Below are 21,139 nucleotides of genomic sequence, written 5' to 3'. Positions count from 1 at the left end.
CAGGTTCATTCTGCCCATGCACAGTAAATCAATATCTGTGACACCGGTTTTGCAAGACAGAAAAGATTTTTTTGCAAAGCCACCGAGTAAGGTGGCAGGAGAAGAGCTCTCAAATCTGCCTCCTTGAAGATGATGCTTGGGGATAGTTATGGGTTAGGAAATGGGGTGGTGTAAATATGGAGAAAGGTGATTGGCAGTAAGGAAAAATAAAGCAACAGGTTCATTCTGTGCAGGCATAGTCAGGATTCATGGCATTTCATAGAATATAGGTACAGAAAATGACAGCATTTGCATGATTTGAAGGTGGAGTTTTAGGCCCCCCCGAGGTCAAAAGACCACCTCTTGGGCACCTATGCAGACCCAGTTGAGGGACAGTGGTCTCAACCAGTTTGAACTAGACAAGAGCTGGCCTAGGTTCCTGAAAAACAACTAACGTGATTACTACCATGATGACCTACGAATGCTATCTATCAAGTAGTCAGTGAAGGTTAAGTTTCAGCACTCAGCAACAGCCTTCAGCTGTACTGGGGCCTTCAGGTTCATGGATAAAGGAAGAAAGAATAACAAAAAGCAAGGGACCAGAAGCAAGCAGGACAAGCAGCCCTGATTAAATTGCAAATTAACCTCTTGGTTTTGGATTGTCACCTGCCAAGTTTCTTGTTTGTTTGTTTGTTGTTTTTGAGACAGGGTCTCACTCTGTCATGGAGCTGGAATGCAATGATATGATCTTGGCTCACTGCAGCCTCAAACTTCTGGCCTCAGGTGATCTGCCCACCTCAGCCCCCTGAGTAGCTGGAACTACAGGTGCATGCCACCACCATACCCAGCTAATTTTTGTATTTTTTGTGGAGTATGGATTTTGCCATGTTGCCCAGGCTGGTCTTTAACTCCTGAGCTCAAGCAATCTGTCTGCCTCAGTCTCCCACAGTGCTGGGATTACAGGTGTGAGCCACCCAAGGCTGTGTCACTATGAAGAGAAAACTAGTCTCAGAGAGAAGCTAGGCAGTGGGCAGGAGCCAAAGCCTCTGCTTGTACACGCTTCCCTACTCAGTTTCCAGCTCCTCTCCCACTAAAAGACACCAGCCAAGCGATTCTACCCCCCTGCCTCTGCCACATTAACTTTTCTACCCACTGCTGGATCTTTGCCGTGAGCACATAAACACGCTGTACACCTCCCAGCTTCAAAATGAATGAAGTCTCTACACTCCACTTCTCTTCCAGCTATGGCCCCATTTCTCTGTTTCTTAGCAGAGCAAAACTTCTCAAAGGAGCTGTCTGTACTCATGGTCTCGGGATCTTCTCCTCCTATCCTTCCCAGGGTGGCTTTCTGAGATAGGTAACCAAGAGGAAATGGGTCATGGGAGAGATATGATCTAATGAGGAGAAGCAGGTGATGGGTGAGCCCTAGCTGGCCCCATTACTATGTGGGTCTTGCTATGTTGCCCAGACTGATCTCAAACTCCGGGCCTCAAGTACTACTCCCGCCTCAGCCTCCCAAAGCACTGGGATTATAGGTGTGAACCATCATGTTTGGCCTCAAAGGAACACTTTGTTGTTCTGTTAAATTAAGTTTAGCCTAAACTTGCCTCCTTATATATATTAAGTCTGGGACAAAGGTTTTGCCATATAATGAACTGTAACCCAATTGGCTATGAAAATAGACTGTAACCTACTCTTGTAAGAATCACTGAGTTTCAGTCAATCAAAGGTGGCCAGCTGTTCAAATTGTGTTCAAATAAGGCAAATGCCCACTGAGCTATAACCATTCTGGCTGTTTCTGTACCTCCCTTTATTTTCTGTATATCACTTTCTTTTTTCTCTCCATAAATTTTCTTCCACCACGTGGTAGGGTTGAAGTCTCTCTGAACCTATTTTGGTTCCAGGGATGCCTGATTCTCAAATTGTTCTTTTCTCCGTCAAACTCTGTTCAACTTAATTTGTCTCAGACTTTTCTTCTAACAGTTCCAAGTTTGGCATTAAAATTCTCTGTGTCTGCTCTAGTGTAGAGGCAGTACTGACGCTGCTCCTGTATAAGAACGTGCCAAACATGCTAGGCAGGCAGGAGCTCAATGACCCCCATGTTCCTCTGGATTTCTCTCTTTCCTCCCACTTCCCCCTCACCATTTCTTTTCTTTCTTTCTTTTTCTTTCTTTCTTTTTTTTTTTTGAGACATGGTCTCTCTTGCCCAAGCTAGAGTGCAGTGGCACAATCACAGCTCACTGCAGCCTCAACCTCCTGGGTTCAAGCAATGCTCTTACCTAAACCTCCCAGGTAGCAGGGACTACGGTTGCTTGCCACTGTGCCTGGCTAAATTTTTGTATTTTTTTTGATAGAGATGGGGGTTTTGCCATGTTGCCCAAGCTGGTCTTGAACTCCTGGCCTCGAGTGATCTGTCCACATACGGGCATGAGTCACTGCACCCAGCCCTCCTCACTTTTTGATTAAGATTCACTGGAGATCAGGGAACTTTCTGAGATTCAGGGGCAAGTCAGGCATGTCCCGCAGGAGAGGAGGAAGCCGCTGGAGGACAGAGGCCCCTCCCTATCTTGAGAGACCCCCAAAGAAGGCAAGTTAGGAGAGGTTTCAGAAGGTCCTTGGAAACTGAAGCAAGCCACATTACAGCTGCTGGCCAGAAAACCCTGCTGCAAATGCATGTGTACAGAGATGCTCCCCAGGATGAAATAGAGCAGTGACAAATAATAGCATTCCAGAACTCAAAGAATCTGCTCTAGCAGATGCTTATAGGCTATGTATTATAATTGCCTCTCTGGGCCTCAGTTTCCTCCTCATTAAAATGGAGTAATAACATCTATCTTTCAGGATTGTTATGAAAATTAGTGCTGAAACAACAGATGATGGTGAGGTTGTGGAGAAATAGGAACACTTTTACATTGTTGGTAGAGTGTAAATTAGTTCAACCATTGTGGAGACAGTGTGGTGATTTCTCAAGAATCTAGAACCAGAAATACCATTTGACCCAGCAATCCCATTACTGCATATATGCCCAAAATATGATAAATCTTTCTACTGTAAAGACACATGCACACATATGTTTATTGCAGCACTGTTCACAATAGCAAAGACTTGGAACTAACCCAAATGCCCATCAATGATAGAATGGATAAAGAAAATGTGGCACATATACACCATGGAATACTATGCAGCCATAAAAAAGAATGAGATCATGTCCTTTGCAGGGACATTGATGAAGCTGGAAAACATAATTCTCAGCAAACTAACACAGGAAGAGAAAACCAACCACCGCATATTCTCACTCATAAATGGGAGTTGAAAAATGAGAACACATGGACACAGGGAGGGGAACATCACACACCAGGGCCTGTTGGAGGATAGGAGGCAAGAGGAGGGAGAGCATTAGGACAAATACCTAATGCATGCAGGGCTTAAAACCTCGATGACAGGTCGATAGGTGCAGCAACCACTATGGCACATGTATACCCATGTAACAAAACTGCATGTTCCACACATGTATCCTAGAACTTAAAGTAAAATAAAAAAGTTTTTTTTTTTTTTTTTTTTTCTTGAGACAGAGTTTCACTCATGTTACCCAGGCTGGAGTGCAATGGCGCCATCTCGGCTCACCGCAACCTCCGCCTCCTGGGTTCAGGCAATTCTCCTGCCTCAGCCTCCTGAGTAGCTGGGATTACAGGCACGCACCACCATGCCCAGCTAATTTTTTGTATTTTTAGTAGAGACGGGGTTTCACCATGTTGACCAGGATGGTCTCGATCTCTTGACCTCGTGATCCACCCGCCTCGGCCTCCCAAAGTGCTGGGATTACAGGCTTGAGCCACCGCGCCCAGCCAATAAAAAAGTTTTTAAAAAGAAAATCAAAGTGCTTAGAACAGTGCCTGGAATGTGGTGAGCACTCTGGAAGTGTTTGCTATCGTAGCATGTGGCAAACCGCATTCTGACTCTGCCACTTATTAGCAGTGTAATCTTGTGCAAATTACTTTACCTCTCTGAGCTTCAGTTTCGTCCTCTATAATGTAGGAGTAACCTCACAGGCCTTGTTGCAGAGATGAAATAAAGTTGAATGGATGATGTGTGGGAAATACTAAGCACAGTGCTTGGGATGGAATAAAGATCCAATAAATGCCAACTATTTTTATTTCTATTATTTTATTGTCACATTTCTTTCATCAGGTTTAGACTTGTACCTCTTCAATCCAGTTTATTCCAGTTCATTCCCCAATGGCAGCAAAAGTGGTCTTTTTAAAAAGTAAGCAGCCTCAGAATGAATCTATAGTGACAGAAACACATCAGTGGTTGTCTGGAAGTGGAGTGGAGGGAAGATTAACTGCAAATAGGTACAAGGTAACTTTCTAGGATGAGAAAAATGTTTTATATTTTGACTGGTGGTGGTTGCACAGGTGTATTCATATGACAAGACTCATCAGACTGTACATTTAGATGGATGCATTTCTTTTTATGAAAACTTTACCTTAATAATGTTGATTAGAAACATCATACACCAGGGCCTGTTGGGGAGTTGAGGACTAGGGGAGGGATAGCATCAGGAGAAATACCTAATGTAGATGATAGGTTGATGGGTGCAGCAAACCATCATGGCACATGTATACCTATGTAACAAACCTGCATGTTCTGCACATGCATTCCAGAACTTAAGTAAAGTATAAGTTCTGGGATACATGTGCAGAACGTGCAGATTTGTTACATAAGGTGTTCTTAGGCAGGTCACCTTCCTCTCTGGGATACCGGCATGCTCTGCACATGTATCCCAGAACTTAAAGTATAATAAAAAAAAAAAAAAGAAAAAGAAAAAAAGGTAAGCAGCCTCCCCGGTCATCTATTACATTATTATATTTTCTCTTCTCATGGCACTTATCAATATATAAAATTATTTCATTCATTTTTTTGTAAGTCTGTTGCCCAACTCATCCCTCTATTAGAATACGAACTCTTTGAGGGCAAGCACTCTGCCCATTTAGCACATAGTAGGAAGCTGATAAATTCTTCTTGGCAGACTGACTAATGATGAACGTCCATCAATGGTTCTACCTCCAAATGATCTGTTGATTTCATCTATTATCATTATTTCTGCTAAGATCATTTCAGCTTAGGGCACTGTTATCTCTTGCCTCAATCATGCAATGGCCTCCTTGCTTCCACCATTGCTCCTTCATTTCAGTCTCCACAGAGACCCCAGTGGTCTTTTGAAAATATAAATCAGATAGTATTGCTCCCCTACTTCAAAAATGGAGATAAAAATGATTAAGAAGCTGAAGAAATGAACAAGAAAAGGCAGTTTAAAACTCCAGGAAATACAAAAGTTATGTAAGAAAGGTCATGGTCTTAATATGAAATCAACCAAAATGTAACTCTGGAGCAGAGATGACTCTCCGCTCATAAGTTCAAAAAATACCCCAGCTATTAACGATGAGGTGGAGAGATGGCCCTCAGACCAAAAAATTAAGTTTTCTATCTTCTAAAGGTTGCCACTTTAGTGTCTGCTCTTCCAGTCTACATGCCCTTTATATCTAGCAAATTTCTACTACCTTCCTGCGGTGGCAGGACACACGAGTCTCCTGTGAGGTCATCCAGAGTCTCATCTGCCTAAACATATAATGTAGCTGTGACTCTCTTGAGTCATCTCCCCACGGTGTGCCCCAAGGTGTTTTCAGAAAGTGAGTCGTGGTCCCTCCTGTCTCGGGAACCCAAAACATCACCTTATTCTCTCATCAGAGTCAATTTCCTTGTCATGGGGAAAGTCTCTGTTTCTCTGAGTCATTTGGTACACCCATAAGTCACATTCTGTTTTACTTATTTCCCCAAACTCTATAATTTTTCTAAAGATATTAGGGTTGGGGGAAACTAAAGCTGGAGAAAGTGCAGGAAATTTATGTGCTTTATCCCATCAAACCTCTCACCCTAAGTAAAGAAGTACCGAATTGGCTATCTACTTGAATGGAAGAAGGGGAAATAGAAAAACAAGGAGGAAGAAAAAAGTGTAAATTATTATCTCAAAATAGTACCTAGCCAGTTTCCCCTTAGCAAATTTTTGTGTATTCATAAAGTTTATTTTTAACCTTTGTTCAACCCTCTCAACAGCACATTGTCTGAGTTTTGCATTTTTCAAGGTAGTAGACATTGTGACTGATTTTCCAACATCCCATCTGTTCCATGATTAATCTAAGCAATTCATGGCAATTTACCTCTTTGTCAGGGGTGGACAGCCTAAACCAATTTGGGCCAATGAGATTCAAGGAGACACATAATGAGGGCTCTAGGAAAGAAACTTCTTCAATCTTGAATGCTGTGGAAAGGCAGGCTCTTTCTTCTTCCGTAAGTTGTGAATGAGGAAATGTAGAGTTCCCATTGCCTGGCAGTCACACCACAGCAGCAAAGGGTAAAGCCAAAACTGTGGGCAGCAGAGCAAAGAAGTAGAAAGAGACTACCATCTCGATGCCATCATTCAGCCGCTGGGCCCTGCCCTCACTCTTCACTGTCTAAGCCAATGTGAGTTGGCTTTTCTGCTACTTGTTCGCTGCATTCTATCTGATTTAGAATTTGGTGTCAGGAACAGAAGTGCTGCAAACAACAAACCGTAGTGAGTTGCCCGCTAGCCCCCCAAAGATATATCTACAAGCTAACCCTTGGAACCCGTGAGTGCTACCTTATTTGGAAAGAGTCTTTGTAGGTATTGTATTATTTTCAGATGTTGAAGAGACCCAAATGAAAGATATTTTAGTTAAAAAATTCACACTTGACCTTTATTATATGACCATTTATCAAGATCAATAAAAGTATTTTCAACAGAACTTCATAGATGCAGGAGTTTAAGTTTTTTTGTTTTTTTTTAAATTAGTTCAATGAGTTATTTGACAATGTTACTAACTTCAGAAATCGATTTTCCTGTAACTAAAAAGAATCCTGGTCTGGTAGTCTGAATACGTAATTTCTATCCTTGTCTTAGTTACTAAGCTGGGGTCTTAGGCAGGTCACCTTCCCCTCTGAGTGTCAGTTACTTCTTCTGTGGAACTTTTGGTGGCTCCCAATTGCCCAGGTGCATCAGAATCTTCTAGGTCCTTGTTACAAACACATATTTCTGGGTCTTCTCTCAGTCCTACTGAATCAGATTTTCTAATATTGGTGCAGGAGTCTGTATTTTTAGTTAACTGGGTGTTTACAAGGTACAGCCAAGTTTGTGAAGTATTGGATGAAGACTTCCAGGGTCCTTCCTAGCTCTAAAAATTTGTATTCTGATTTCTATTCCTTCTATCACTGTTTGTCCTAACTCCGCTACTAGATGTTGCGCTAAAACAAAGCAAAGCAAAACACAAAATAAACAATAAAAAACCAAGACCATGGTTTAATCATCTTTATATTCCCCCAGCACCTACAAAGTGCCTGGTAGGCAGTAGGCATTCAATAATTATTTGAAAAATTACTCAATGATGATTAAACAAATGAATGTTATTTCATGTGGATCCCAATCACCTATAGATAGAAGAATCTAAAAAAGAGAGAAAATATTTTAAACTTTTGTCTGATGTAATCTTGCACTCCCTATCTGCCCCCACTATGTACTTCAGTAATGGGTTATGTGAATGAAGTTGTGCATATTGAGGGACTCAGTAGGAAGGTGGTTAGATTCTCCCGGGGGCTAGATTATCCCACAGTATTTCTCAGTGGCAGGGATAACTGAAAGGGGCTCATGATTCAGCAGGAGCTGGTTTTCTCCATGACTTTTCCAGGACCAGAAGAAGCCATATCCTGACTGGGTGGTAGATGTCCTTGGAGACATTGCTACAGATCACCGAACCTGCAGAGGCCACCTCAGGTTTCTGTGGGGCCCCAGGGGGTGGGAAGAGGCATTCATCTTCCGTTAGAAGTTACTGGTAAGTTTGACAGCAGTGGGTGTCAGCTGAGCCAAGTGTCCTTTGCAGCCAATGCCCCCAGGATATCCGATACCACCGTTTGTGACCCTAAAGTCCTTCTACCCCCTCTTTTACGCTCCACTGACCTCTTGAGCCTCTGCAGTTTAGACACCGTCTGCTGGCCTTGGAAGGTACCGGCTAAGGATGAAATCTGTCACAGGGGTGGGCAGCTTAGCCAGAGGGAGGTAGAGGAGCTTGGCATCCAGGCCAGGGTTGTAGCGGATGCGAGGGCTCCGGGAAACAACAGCATGCTCCATGCTGTTGATGACATCTCTGACTCTGGGCTCTGCCAGCTGAGTCACGTTTTTCAATTTGTCGGTATCTGTTTGAAGGCACAGAGGAGAAAAAGGCTCTGTTATTCTTCATAAAAGACGGTTTCTTCTGAATTCCAACCAACTTCCCTTTCCATCAGATCCCTGATCCAACATTTCAGGCAGGTCTGTCACACGCTCCAGGTGGCCCCTTAAACTAACACACATTTATCAGACTATTATAAATAATCTTAGCCTGGCCAACATGGCGAAACTCCATCTCTACTAAAAATACAAAAATCAGCTGAGTGTGGTGGCACATGCCTGTAATCCCGGCTACTTGGGAGGCTGAGATACGGGAATCACTTGAACCTAGGAGGCAGAGGTTGTAGTGAGCCGAGGTTGCACCAGTGAACACCAGCCTGGGGGACAGAATGATATGCTGTCTTAAAATAAAATAAATAAATAATCTTATTTCTCTTCCTGAATTCAGGAAGGAGTTCTAGACCAGCCTGGCCAACATGGTAAAACTTCATCTCTACTAAAAATACAAAAATTAGCCATGCGTGGTGGCATGGTGGCATGTGTCTGTAATCACAGCTAATCGGGAGGCTGAGGCATGAGAATCACTTGAACCCGGGAGGAGGAGGAGGTTGCAGTGAGCCAAGATTGTTCCACTGCATTCCATCCTGGGCAACAGAGTGAGACTCCATCTTCCGCCCCCCTCTACCCCCCGCCAAAAAAAAATCTGTCCTGGAAAATAACAAAGATGATTAATAGCAGAGTGGACACTGGGGGAGTGCAAAATAGAAAACATGGTGGGACAAGGGGCTTTTTTTTTTTCCTTCTATGTACTTCCTAAAGTTCCCACATTTAAACAAAAGCATCCAGGAGAAAATATTATTAAAAAATAGTAATATTGCCCCTACCTCAGTCATAAGACCATTGTGGACTCAAATAATCTAAGGCATAGAGAAGCAGCTGGTAGGGCCCTTACAAATGTGAGAGGTTGTTCTGTTTGCACTGGCACACAGGGGTGGAGATGGGGACAGAGCACCCGAGTAGTGCAAGTCTGCGGAAGCTCATGACATAACCACATAACCAGGAGAAGGGCCACACCACACACCCACCAGGCCCTCATCTGCACCCTCGCCCCAGGACAGGAGGATTCATGCTTCATTGAGAGCCCTGAGTACTCCAGAGAAAATGGTGCTTCAGCAGACTGCCCTGATAAGGGATGAAAACTTGAAAATGGAGAGGAAGTCAAAGCTGCCCTGACTTTGAGAATGGTCCAGGCAGGCAAGGAATTGACCTGCTTGGGCTCGGGGCCCTTGAGGGTGGCTGGTGAGAATGGGGCGGTGTCACTTAAGTCCCCTTCACCCCAGACTCTGAGAAACTCCATTTTCTGTTTCCTGGAAAGAAAACTGATGCAGGGAAAACGCCAAACTACACTTTGGAATCTCAACAAGTCACATAAACTTAAAGCCAGACTGTCTGCGAAGCAAAGTCTTAGGAAGGCACACCCTGCCCTCTGACCATGGAGCTGGCACAGAGGCCACCAGCAGCAGGGCTGAGGGTCAACGGAATCGTTCAGGATGCCCAGGGGGCTGAGTCTGCCTGCTTGGAGCCAGGGAAGCCTTTGTGGGCTGAGGAGGCGGAGCAAGCTAACATGATGAGATGGGCGGGGGCCTGGGTTCTGAGAGGTGAGGAGGGCTAGCACAGGCAGTGGGTGGAAGAAGGTACCCCAGACATGGGAAGCAGTATGAGGTACATGCTTTCATTGTTTTCTCAAATAGCTATTAGCTGCCATTCAGCGCTGGGCACCCTGCTGGGCATGGAGTGGGAAGGGAGAGGGAAGGACACATCCAGCCCTGTCACTCTCCTCCACCGTGAGGAAGGACACAGGCTTTGGAGTTGGGCACCTGGGAAAATATTTTTGTTATGGGGAGAATTAAGTAAGATAAAGTCTATAAAAGTACCAGGTCTGGTCCTGGGGCTTACAAGCCAGGGGCCTGTTTGATTGCACAGCAACTTGCTGAGCTGGTACCCAGTGATGCTCCGTGACAACTCCTAAATATTTCTTCAGCCTGTTGCACAGCTGCCCCCAACCACCAGAACCACGATGACTTAGAACTTCATGTTTTTATTGTTCCATCACCGGGTTTCTGCAGTAGTCTCCCAGGTGGCCTCTTTATCCTTCCCATCGTGACACAAATCTGATCTGTCATTTCAGAGCCATTTACAAGGCTCCCCAATGCCCTCAGGATAAAATCCACACTCCTTTAGCCATCAAAGCCTCTTATGATCTGACTCCTAATGTCTCCCCTCCTCAGTCACCACCCACAGCACTCCTCCTGCCAGACTATAATGGCAATGGCAAAGGTTTGTTTGGTTCTTACTGTGGCAGAGCTGAGTACTTTGCATTTCTGTTTAATTCTCCTAACAATCCATGAGAGAGGAATTGTACTTTATAAATGGATAAACTGAAGTTTGGAGAGCTGTGTAACATGATTAGAGGGACTGCTGGAATGCAAGCCTGAATCTGCACTGCCTCCAAAAGCATACAATGCTACGTCAGGTCTCCAACATGTGGTTCACGCCCTTCCTCTTGTGTGAAACATCCGCCACCTCTTTCCCTTTTGGTGTACTCGTATTCATCCTTCAAAACTCACTAAGGCATCAACTGTCACCTCTGTGAGGCTTCTGTTGCGGAATGAAGTCTGTGTTGTTGCTTTGCCTTGTATGCACGTCCGTTATTGCAAGATTCTTCATGCAGTGGTTTATTTGCTTTCACATCTTCCCTGCTAGTTTCCTGGAGACTGTCTCATCTCTGTATCCCAATAAACACTGGGTAACGGAAGCGAAAACTCTCACATAACCACTTGGGAAAACGTTTATCTAAATGTAGTTGATCACTGCCTGAAAACTTTCCTCTGAAATGGTGGTGTGGACTACAGGTGAATTGGTGTATGATATTTTATAAACCCAATCCTTACTATTCTTTAGTATAACAAAAGCTGGTAAGCTTTTGGACAAGGTTTTCAGAGGAGTTTGCCTTTATACATATTCTTTCATGGACCACACTAAAGACTCTGCAAGCTTTCTTCACCCTGAGTGCTTACTTAGAAAATGACTTAGTAAAGTTTCTAGATACCGGCTGAATCCATTTCGCTCAGCCTCAGGGCAGCTCCACAAATAATTGAAACTACTCTTTGCTAAGAGAGATCACACAAAGGATAAATATTCTTCCCCCCGCACTCTAACATCTACTCTCCTTGTTCCCAACAGCTACAGATTTCCCTTTGGGGACCTATGCCTCCCCCACACTGAGTCAGTCAGTCTGGGCAGAGCACGTGGCCCAGCCTGCGCCACACTTTCACATTCCCCTAGGCACAGTGATTGGCTTAGGGTTGGGTACATGTTGTGGTTGCCTATGATTCGGCTACCATAGGTCCTCCAAGTCAGAGTGTACATTAGGACTTTTGAGAGACACACTGGAAAGAACTCTCCTATTTTCCCAGCAGACCTCGCCCTGGGTGGAGGCGAAGAGATGCTGCAGCCATGTGGCCCCCATAGGGGAGAGAGCTTAGAGACTGGAGTCAATGCAAAAGAAGCAGAGCCAAGAAATGGGTGCATCCTGACAGCGTCATTTGTGGGCTGGTTGGGGTTGCACCTGAAGCTTATCTTACTCAACTTTTTAGTTAGGTGAGGCAAGAAATTCCTTTTCTGCTTAAATAATTTGCATGGGATCTTCTGTCCTGAGTAAGTCCCAACTAATGTAAATCCTTAGATGTTTTCTTCTCACAGAATCCTAACATGCCTAGCACTAAAAGATAACTTTATCTAAGGGGTACTCCAAATTTTTCCTGGAGGCTTCCCAAAATCAGTGAATGAATGACTCCTCCATCCACCAGGTTCTTCAAGCTGTAAACGTGGCATTCATCCTTGATGGCTTCCTCTCCCTCACCCCTTCATCCTCAGTGTGCTTTGATGCTCTAATTTATTCTGTATACACCAGCTACCCACCATTGCTCCCCACCGGCTGGTTCCTTTGAAGTTCGACAAATGGAGTTTTCTGCCTCAGAGCCTTCCTGCAGAAAAAAAGTCCCTACCCAGCTCCTTTTTCCCTTTCCCAGCAACATCTAACTCTTATTCCTCCTCAAAGTCAGAGAAGCTCCCCACTTCACCATCGTCTGAATTGGGGCACAACTTCCCACTCCATTCTTCTTTCACATCCCTCTTTCTCCTCTGTAGCACATATCCACGTTTACCATTAAACACATGTGTTTTTATTAATGTTTGTCTCTCCTACTGAGTCCTAAGCTACAGTCAGTGAGGGTCAAGCATACCACTTTGTCCACTCCAGCTCTCCGGCTCCACACATGCTTGGGACATGGCAGCCTTACAATAAAGCATGTATGTATTCAGTGAAAAAATGTCTGTCTTGGCTTTGTGTTCTGTTAACGTATGATGTCCAGCAGACAATTTTTTGCAGCACAAAGTTTTGGGGCAGCAGGGCAAACAGCTGCCATGTCCCCTTCACCCTCCAAAAACAGCTACGGTTCACAGGAGACCCTCAGCTCAGTGAGAGAAAGAGAGCTGCCTAGACACCCTCCCTTTTAAATCACCATGTGCTCTTTTTCTTCTTTATTAACAAGCACTCAGAGTGTGCAAGGTACTTTACACACACTAACCCTCACAGCAAGCCCATGAGGGAGGCACTATCTTTGGCTCCATTTTGTAAATGAGAAAACTGAGGCATGGGAAAACTAGGTAACAGGTCCAAAGTCTCCTAGCTGGTAAGTCGTAGAGCCAGCACTTGATCTCTTGGTTGTATTTATCTCAGTGCATTTTCACCTGATTCCCCTGCATCATGATGCTGTGGGGGTAGGTGCCAGGAGTGGGCCACCTTGCTCTTAACTCCCCGCACTGCTCCAGCAGTGATAATTCTGCCACTTGCTATCTATTCTCAAACCCCAGCTCTACCACTGTGTGACCTGGAGTCCTGAACTCCTCTGAGTTTTGTCTCACCATCTCTGAATGGAAAGCCAGCCAGTGACCTCAAGACCAACCCGCTCCCCTCAGAGACCCTCTCCAGCCCCAGGAACTTACAGATGCGGAAGTACTCCTCTCCATAGCTGTCCCGGGTCTCCTGAGGCAGCCTCTCCCAAAGCTTTTGCAGGCGTGACTCCATGCCCTCCTTGCCCAGAATGGCTGTCCGGTAGTTCCCTGGCTCAATGATGCTGACCTTCACCCCAAAGTAGTAGAGCTCACGCCTGGGAAAGACGAGTTGCACTCAGTCTGGGCCCCGAGATGACAATCATCATGGAGAGTCACCTCTGGATAGACTTGTTTTTCAGGAACATAGAGATGCTTCCCCCACCCCTGCACTTGGCCCTGGCATTGTTGTTTTGCAAATAATCCCCTCCTGAGGCCCTCAGCCCTTTCCCAAGCTGGCTCAGCAATCTCTGGGCAATTTGCATGAGGCATGACCAGTGGGAAGAAGTCAATAGAGAATCTAGGCCAAAGTCTGGTCTCCCACCAGGTCCCTCCCATTATCAGCCCTTCACCCACCACCCACATGGTGAAGGGCGTGGGTCTACACAAGGCCTGCATGCTCCTCTGAGGACCTCCCAGAGGGGACCTCTGCCTCCAGGCCTGTCTGTCTGTTTGGAGGACTCTCCCTCCTCCTCTCACAGGCCCCAACAGGGTTTTACTTACCCTGTGCAGCTCAAGGGAAGGCCCGCCTGATGCCTCATAATTCCATTCTACCTCTTCTCCTCAGCTCTTCTCTTAGTCTTGGAGAAAACACCTTGAAGTCTAACCTTCCTTCTGCTATTGTGTCAGCTTCTTGTCTGCAGAAGTCCGCTGCCCACATGCTGTCACTCCCAACTCTCTCTGACCCCTGGGATTTCCACCCAGAATGGTTTAGTACCAGGGCCCAGTTACCTAATGCTGTCAGAGAAGGCTTCGACGCCAAACTTGGAGATGCAGTAGCCACCACCAATGACAGCCACACGACCACCAGAGCTGGACATGTTGACAACCCTGCCCCGGGCTCTCCTGACCATGGGCAGCATGTGAAGGGTCACTTCGATCAGTCCCACCAGGTTCACATTGATCACCTTCACAAAGTCCTCCTTGGTCAGCCATTCGTTGGGACCACTGGGCAGGCCCACACCAGCATTATTCACCAGGGCCCAGAGGCCTGGGGGCAAGATAGAGAACCACACAGAAATCAGCAATGGGTCTGGGAAAGAACCAAGGTCTGCTCCCCACCGGCTCAGGGCCCTCAAGGATGATTGAGCAGGTGCACAAGACATAACACGGTCAGGTTATAACATAAAACGAAAGTGTGCCTTTTACTAATTGGTTTTCCCCAAAGGGACAATTTTTCCTGAAACACGTAAAATCTGCCAGCTAGCTGGGGCTCTGTACCAGCTATAATCTAGGTGTTAGCTCACAGTATTTCAGCTATCAGCTTTGGGACAAGAGTTTCGTTTTTATACCAATGAATTAATGTTTGGATCCTTCCCTATCCTGCTTCGCCCTCTCTATTCACTTAAGTATAACCAACTGCATTTCACATACTACCAAAATCAGTCCGTTCATTCATTCATCTTCACATGTTTATTCATGCACGCATCTAGAAGGTGAAAATTACAGGGCGAAGGAAGCCAGGTGTAGTGTCTTACACCTGTAATTACAACCCTTTGGGAGGATGAGGTGGGAGGATCTCTTGAGTTCAGGATTAGAGACCAGCCTGAGCAACAGAGTGAGAGCCCCATTTCTACAAAAAAAAAAAAAAAAAGTCAGGCATGGTGGTGCATACCTGTAGCCTTAGCTACTTGAGAGGCTGAGTGGGGAGGATCACTTGAGCCCAGATTAGAGGTTACCTTGTTCAAAATTACACTGAGCTATGATGGTGCCACTGTACTCCAGCCTGGGTGAGAGAGTGAGACCTTATCTCTAAAAATAAAATAAAATGATATAAAATAAAATACAGGGTAAAGGAGACACAAAATGAACAAAACAGCATCTTACCCCTGAAGGAACTCACAAGCCAGAAAGGAAATAATACTGTTTATAAATAAATATATAAAATATTTAAATAAAATTTGTATGGAAAATGTGATGAGGACTCTGAGATATTTCCATTGGGTTGGTACAAATGGAAAGAAATAATGCTAAGTGTTGCCATTCAACTCTGCAGGGGCCCAGGGCTGAAGAGTTTGATGTACAGTCCTGGTTTTACTTCCAGCCTTGGACAAGTCACTTCCCTCTCTGGGCCTCAGGTTCTTCATCCAGTGGACTGCAACAGTTGTTTCCAGACGGTGTTTTGCAAGCCTGCTAGGAGGAGGAAAATGCAGGAGAAGCTCTCCTCTCATTTGTTTTACATACTGGGCTTCCAAAAAATTCCACCAGAGGGAGGGTAATACAAAGGATATACTGGAAACTCCTCTAAATGTTCCTCAAGGACCCCTTCCAGCTCCTTCATGCAAGAGTTCCCCAAGCCCTACTGCTCTGGTGATCCTCCCCACAGCCCCAGCCTCTGCAGCCTCCAGGTACTCTGCAGGCACATCCCACTGTCTCCTGAAGGCAGATCTCAATGCAAACAAATTCTAGTCCACCCCTTCCCCTAGGTCTGGGGTCCCCACCCAAGTCATGCCCCTGCCCAATCTCCCTGTCTTTCTCTATCCAGGAGCAATGAGAAGCATGCAAGAACTTCATCTCCCATCCCCCTACCCACCCCAGTTCTCAGTTTTTCTTAGACCAGGATATTGCCCAGTGGCCTAGGCAAAATAATGGTCCCTCGAAGATGTCCCCATCCTCATTATCTCTGGAACCCGTGAATCTGCTGGGCTACATGGGAAAGGGGAATTAAGGTTGCAGGGGGAATGGAGGTTGCTAATCAATTGTCCTTAAAGTTAGGGAGGAAGCTAATACAGGGAAATTATCCTAGATTAATCCGGTGAGCCCGGTATAATCACGAGTCCTTCTAAGTGGAAGAAGGAAGCAGAAACCAGAGAATCAGAGCGACAGAGAGAAATGTGAAAAATACTGGCCCCAACCTTGCGGGCCTTGAAGATGAAGGTAGCAGGCCAGGAGCCAGGGGATGTCAGCTGCCTCTGGAAGCTGGAAAAGGCAGAGACGAAATCTCCTCCAGAGCCTCCAGAAGGAACACAGCTCTGCTGACTTTGATTTTGGATCAGTGAGACCCATTTTGGGCATCTCTCCTCCAGAACTAGAAGATAATACGTTTGTATTGTCTCCAGACCCTACCTTTGAGTTATTTGTTACAGCAGTAACAGGAAACTAACATGCTAAGTGAGGCATTAAGGCAAGTGGCTCAAGGCTGAATGCAGGGAACTGGCTGAGACAGCCTGCTGAAGACAGAGGCTCACTCTTGCTGAATTATTAATTAATTAGCTCATTTAAAAACTACGTATTGAGTACCTTACTAGGTGCCAGACATTATTCTAGGTATTAAGGATATGCAGTAAATAAAAGAGACAAAAATCCTTCTTCCCAGAAAGCTTTATTCTAGTAGAGGAACAGACAATAAATAAGTAAAATCTGTTGTACTTTGAATAGTGATGAGTGCTAAGGAGAAAAATCAAGCTGGAAGTTACTGTCGGACTCCCCCTGGCTCCAGGACTCTGCTGCCCTGACCTGTACATGGGCTCCAGACTAGCTCCTTTAGGAGGGAGGACTTCCTCTGGGCTGCTGCTTCTGCAACGCAGCCATCCTGTTCATCCTGTTCCTGTGCCCACACCCTGTGTGCTGGAAGTGCATGAGGCAGGTCCCCACACAGTCCTGGAGCAGCCCCAGTCCACAGCTTCCTTTCCCAATAGGAGCAGCCACTCTGACATACTTGCCCTGAAGTCAAACCAACACTCACCATGATGTCAAGAACTGCCTGACACAGTCAAAGAGAGAAAACGCACCCACTCATGGGATCCAACCTCCTGTCTCATTCCCCTCTCCCTATCCTGATCCCAACAAGAAATGTACTTGTATTTCCCCAGGAGCTGATGGTTAGGACTGCTGAAGCTTCAGAGAGGCACATCCGTTTTTCAAGGTTTGGACACACAGAACACATCTTCCCCCATCATTTCCTATTGAGACCTCTTTCCTGTCTCTTTGAGTTTCCGGGACAGAAAACTTCCTCGGGAAATCACCCCTACATGTGAACAGGCCAAACCATGCAGTGGCTTCCAATCAGATTGAGGCGGGGCCCTTTCCCTGAGTCACCTCTCCCACCCCATCTGGATGTCAGGGTCTCTGATACTGTCAGATGCTTTGGGAGAGAGGAAGAGAAAGAAAGAGAAACGAAGAAAGCCAAAGAGCAATTCACCCCACCTTGCTCGCCCACTTGGTCCCTCACCCACTGGGCCGCCGCCTTGATGCTTTCGCTTTTGGTGACATCCAGTAGGGTGGTCCGCAGCCGACAGGAGGTATCCTGCTGAAGTTTCTGGGCTCCCTCCTCAGTGAAGCAAGCAGCCAGCACCTGCATGCCCCGATCAACCAGCTGCTTGGCCAGCAGGTTCCCGAAGCCAGAGTCACAGCCTGTGATGAAGACATACTTCTCTGAGAGATTGCTGACCAGATTGCAGTTCTTGAACCAGCGGTACATAAACGAGAGGTCCATGAGGGCCGCCATAAGGCAGGATCAATGTGACGGCCAGGAGGGACTGGGCTCAGGAGACAACAGGGAAGAGGCTGGTTCTCTGAGCCCTAGCCAGCAGTCTGCGGGAACCCACCAGGAAGAACAGCTCTCCTCCCTCCTAAAGCTTGCAACAAATCTAGGTCCCTGGGTGAGCCATGCTGTAATTTTTATAGGTGGATGCATCATCACAGCAATTAGCCCAGATGCAAGAAATTCAAGTCCAACCTGAAGCTTGTCACCTCTGACAGCCCTGGTGGCTGCCTCCCACTCTCCTCCTGCCCTGATGGGTGAAGGTGACAAGAATGGGAAAGAATCCACTGGCAATGTTGGTGATGAGTGGTGGCACACTCAGGCAGTGTAAGGGACGCAAATGAAAGAGGAGGACTCACCCCCGACAGCTCCCCTAGAAATCTTGCCTCCACACTGCCCCCAACCCTGCCTGGGTATTTTGGTTCCCAGGGGTCAGATTCATTTGTCATGAGTGCAGGTATGTAAATAAGTTTAAGTTTTATTTTCAGGGAAAATGCTCAAGATGAATTCATTAATGCAAAACAAACAACACTGGTTCTGTGCATTCCAAACCTCAAGAGAAACAGTATGAGGTCAGCTCTTCAGAATTCTTAGGTAAGTCTCCATCATGAGAGAGGATGAAAAGCAATAGATTCCTCCCAGTGTGGATGCACCTCCATTGTTCTGAGGCCATAGGCAGCAGGGCCATTCTACAGGGAAGGCTGGTCATGTGAAGCCCAGCTACCAGAAAGCAGAAAGACCTGGGGCCACTCAGGCCTGATGCCCTAGGGAAGGGGCAGTGATACTCAGATCACCAGTAAGCAGCCCCAGGCCAGATGAATGAGGAGGGATTATGAGTTCACTGGGCAGCTGAGGGAAGGGTCTGGCAGGGGTCTTGGCTTTGAGAGGGGATGAGATATAGGAGGAGCAGAGAACTGGGGCCAGAGACATAGAAAATTCTCAGGGTCGGGACTTGGAGGAGAAGGAGAGATTCCAGGCAATTTAGCAAATAATTTGCAGAAAGCTAAGAGGGAAGGTGGTAAAGGAAAGAAAATTAGGAAATCAGAGGTGTAAGTAGTGACAGAATTGCTTAAGATGCAGGGACAGAATGATGCTGGAGCCACCGGTGTTCTTTGGATTGACATCTAGGGTCACCATTGCTTAGGATGAGCCTGGTCCCAGCTCACACCTTCATGGCTTAGAAAGCCTGACACAGAAATGGGACCACAAAGTTGTCTAGCATGAAGGGACAAGGGATGTTTCTCTGTGATCCACCATTTGCCAAGTCTGACCAGCACAGAATCAGATAAAGCAGGTGTCACCTTGGAAAGTCCCACAGGGTTTGTCCATTCCTTACCAAGAGAGGGGAGGAGGCCAGATTATGAACACACCCCGAAGAGCAGACCCAAAGCTTATAGGGGATGGAGGTGGGAAATGGTAGAAAGCAAATTGCACCGACTTCATAACCACCCCAAGGCAGAACACCTCCTATGTGGGATCTGGGAAGCATCTCCCAGGCTCTGTCCACCTCCTGGGTGAATAAACGGAGAAGTCTTGGCTTGCCAAGGTCATACCATGTCACTCAAGGGCTGAGCAGGCCCAGCTCAGTGGGTATCCCAGTTCTTGAGGACACAGGTGAGGTCCAGGAGTTGGCTCTGAACCTAAAATGAGGATAACTCAGAACTGCTCCAGCACAGGCCTGGTCCTGACTCAGCACCTCCAGGGCCTCTATGCTGGCAGTGTTCCTCTGGCCTAAACTGAACACACAGCCCATGAGAGTCGGGGGAGTGCGTGCTGTAGGACCACAAAGAATGCTCTTCCTTTCAGAGGTAGAAATATGTCCCTCTCTCAGGTGACAGGTCTGCCTGCTGAGCTGGCCCCTAAGGCCTGATAGGTCACACTGGTAGCTGCGCTCCCCATCCCCACCCTGTGCACACAGGTGTCTCAGTGGAGAGGAGCCCTCTCCTCTGCCAGGCCATTTCCCTCTGGTGGGAGGGCATAGACTGGCAAGGGCCAAGGCACACCCTGATGAGGTGGACAGGAGGAAGAGCAGGTTTGGGCTCACCCACCCCCAGTTGCTCAAGACCTTCAACAAATGTGGATTCTTCAGGGTGACAGGTGGGCCATGAGGCTCAGAACCCAAGGAAGTGGGAAGCCATTATCTGTGATTGGGTCTTCCTTCCTAAGCAGCAAAACCTTGTTCTTTTCTCCTAAAATCACCAGGGTCCTGAATAATGTCTCAGGAAAAACCTAGAACAGAGGTAAGGTACAGGATCTTGAACTTGAGAGCTCCCTCCCACCACTCTATTTCTCTGAAATAGCACCCCTCGCACGTGCCATGATGTTAAAGTGAGGGCCAGTCACTGAGTGCCACAAAGAGGTCGCTGGAGAGAAGAGGACCCAGGTGCCCCAGAGAAGGGATCTGGGGCCTGCCAGTGTCTTAGTGACATGCCATGGCTTCCTTGTCTGTCTGTCTACTCCTGTGACCCCAGGCTACTTGACTCATTCCTAGAAAGGAAACAATTGCCTCTCACCTTGGTGGCAGAAAGGTGAGAACACAGAGGGCTGAGACAGGGCAGGGATAATCCAACTTCTCTCTTCAGTTTTCTTCCCAGTTCGTCCCTCCCATCCCCAACCCCCATGAAGGCACCTGCCTCTTCCTCCCTCAGGTTCACAGCCCACGCTCCCCTCCGACTAGAAAGCAACTTGCTGCACATGGCTGCCCTTTTCAGCTTTTACTCTAGAACAAAAGTAACCAAAGAAACCCATGGTTTTGAGAGAGTCAAAAATTGGTTTCTGTCTCCTCTTTCAGAATCCCTGTTGAGGACACCATTGCCAGCCAATGCCCCCAGAGCTGACACTGAGGTCTAGGAGTCAGACTGATGGCTGCCCTGTCATCCCCCACCATGTCCGCAGGTATATTCAGAGGAGTCCCCTCCCCGACTTTCTCCAGGCCATTTCCATCACGGGGAGCGTGTAATAGGTCGAGGCCTACCTGGGGAAGGAGCAGGAAGCAGAGAAGGCGTGGGCTGCAGATCCTCCCCCTGGTCACACCCTTCCCTTGTGTAGACACCTCAGAATTGGCCAAGAGACTCAAAGACAACAGGGCACCTATGAATAATACTGGATCCCATTCTTTAGCAGAACACCTGGGTTCTTTCCTCCTAATATTGCCAGTCCTCACTGATATCTCAGAGGAATCCTGTGGAGGGCATGAGGAAGAAGGTGGGGTAGGCATCCAGATGACATGAGCACTCCCTCCCATCATGCCATTACTCTCTCCAGGA

At 46.7% G+C, this 21,139-nt stretch overlaps 1 protein-coding gene across 1 annotated transcript; it reads right to left on the bottom strand.

Moving 5' to 3' along the window:
- Window positions 1-7,334: 7,334 nt before the first annotated feature.
- SDR9C7 (short chain dehydrogenase/reductase family 9C member 7) lies at window positions 7,335-17,992 on the bottom strand. Its single transcript, XM_032290246.1, has 4 exons — window positions 17,537-17,992; window positions 14,123-14,381; window positions 13,286-13,449; window positions 7,335-8,244 (listed from the first exon to the last, which is right to left on the bottom strand). The coding sequence occupies exons 1-4, from the start codon at window positions 17,835-17,837 to the stop codon at window positions 8,027-8,029; spliced, it is 942 nt and encodes a 313-aa protein (XP_032146137.1). The 5' UTR covers window positions 17,838-17,992; the 3' UTR covers window positions 7,335-8,026.
- Window positions 17,993-21,139: the final 3,147 nt, after the last annotated feature.

This window comes from Sapajus apella, unplaced genomic scaffold (genome assembly GCF_009761245.1).
Source record: "Sapajus apella isolate SASKATOON/1434 unplaced genomic scaffold, GSC_monkey_1.0 scaffold2, whole genome shotgun sequence".
In the NCBI taxonomy this organism is placed as follows: Eukaryota; Metazoa; Chordata; class Mammalia; order Primates; family Cebidae; genus Sapajus; species Sapajus apella.
Note: the sequence above shows the minus strand (reverse complement) of the source record. Positions and strands in the feature narration are given on the sequence as shown.

Excerpts from the sequence above, each read along its gene's own strand:
- SDR9C7 (XM_032290246.1), bottom strand. The coding sequence starts at position 17,837 with ATGGCGGCCCTCATGGACCTCTCGTTTATGTACCGCTGGTTCAAGAAC. Across the intron at positions 14,382-17,536 it reads GGACCAAGTGGGCGAGCAAG|GCCTCTGGGCCCTGGTGAAT; the intron begins GTGGGGTGAATT and ends TCTTGCCCCCAG. Across the intron at positions 8,245-13,285 it reads AGAGGAGTACTTCCGCATCT|ATACCGACAAATTGAAAAAC; the intron begins GTAAGTTCCTGG and ends GCCTTCAAACAG.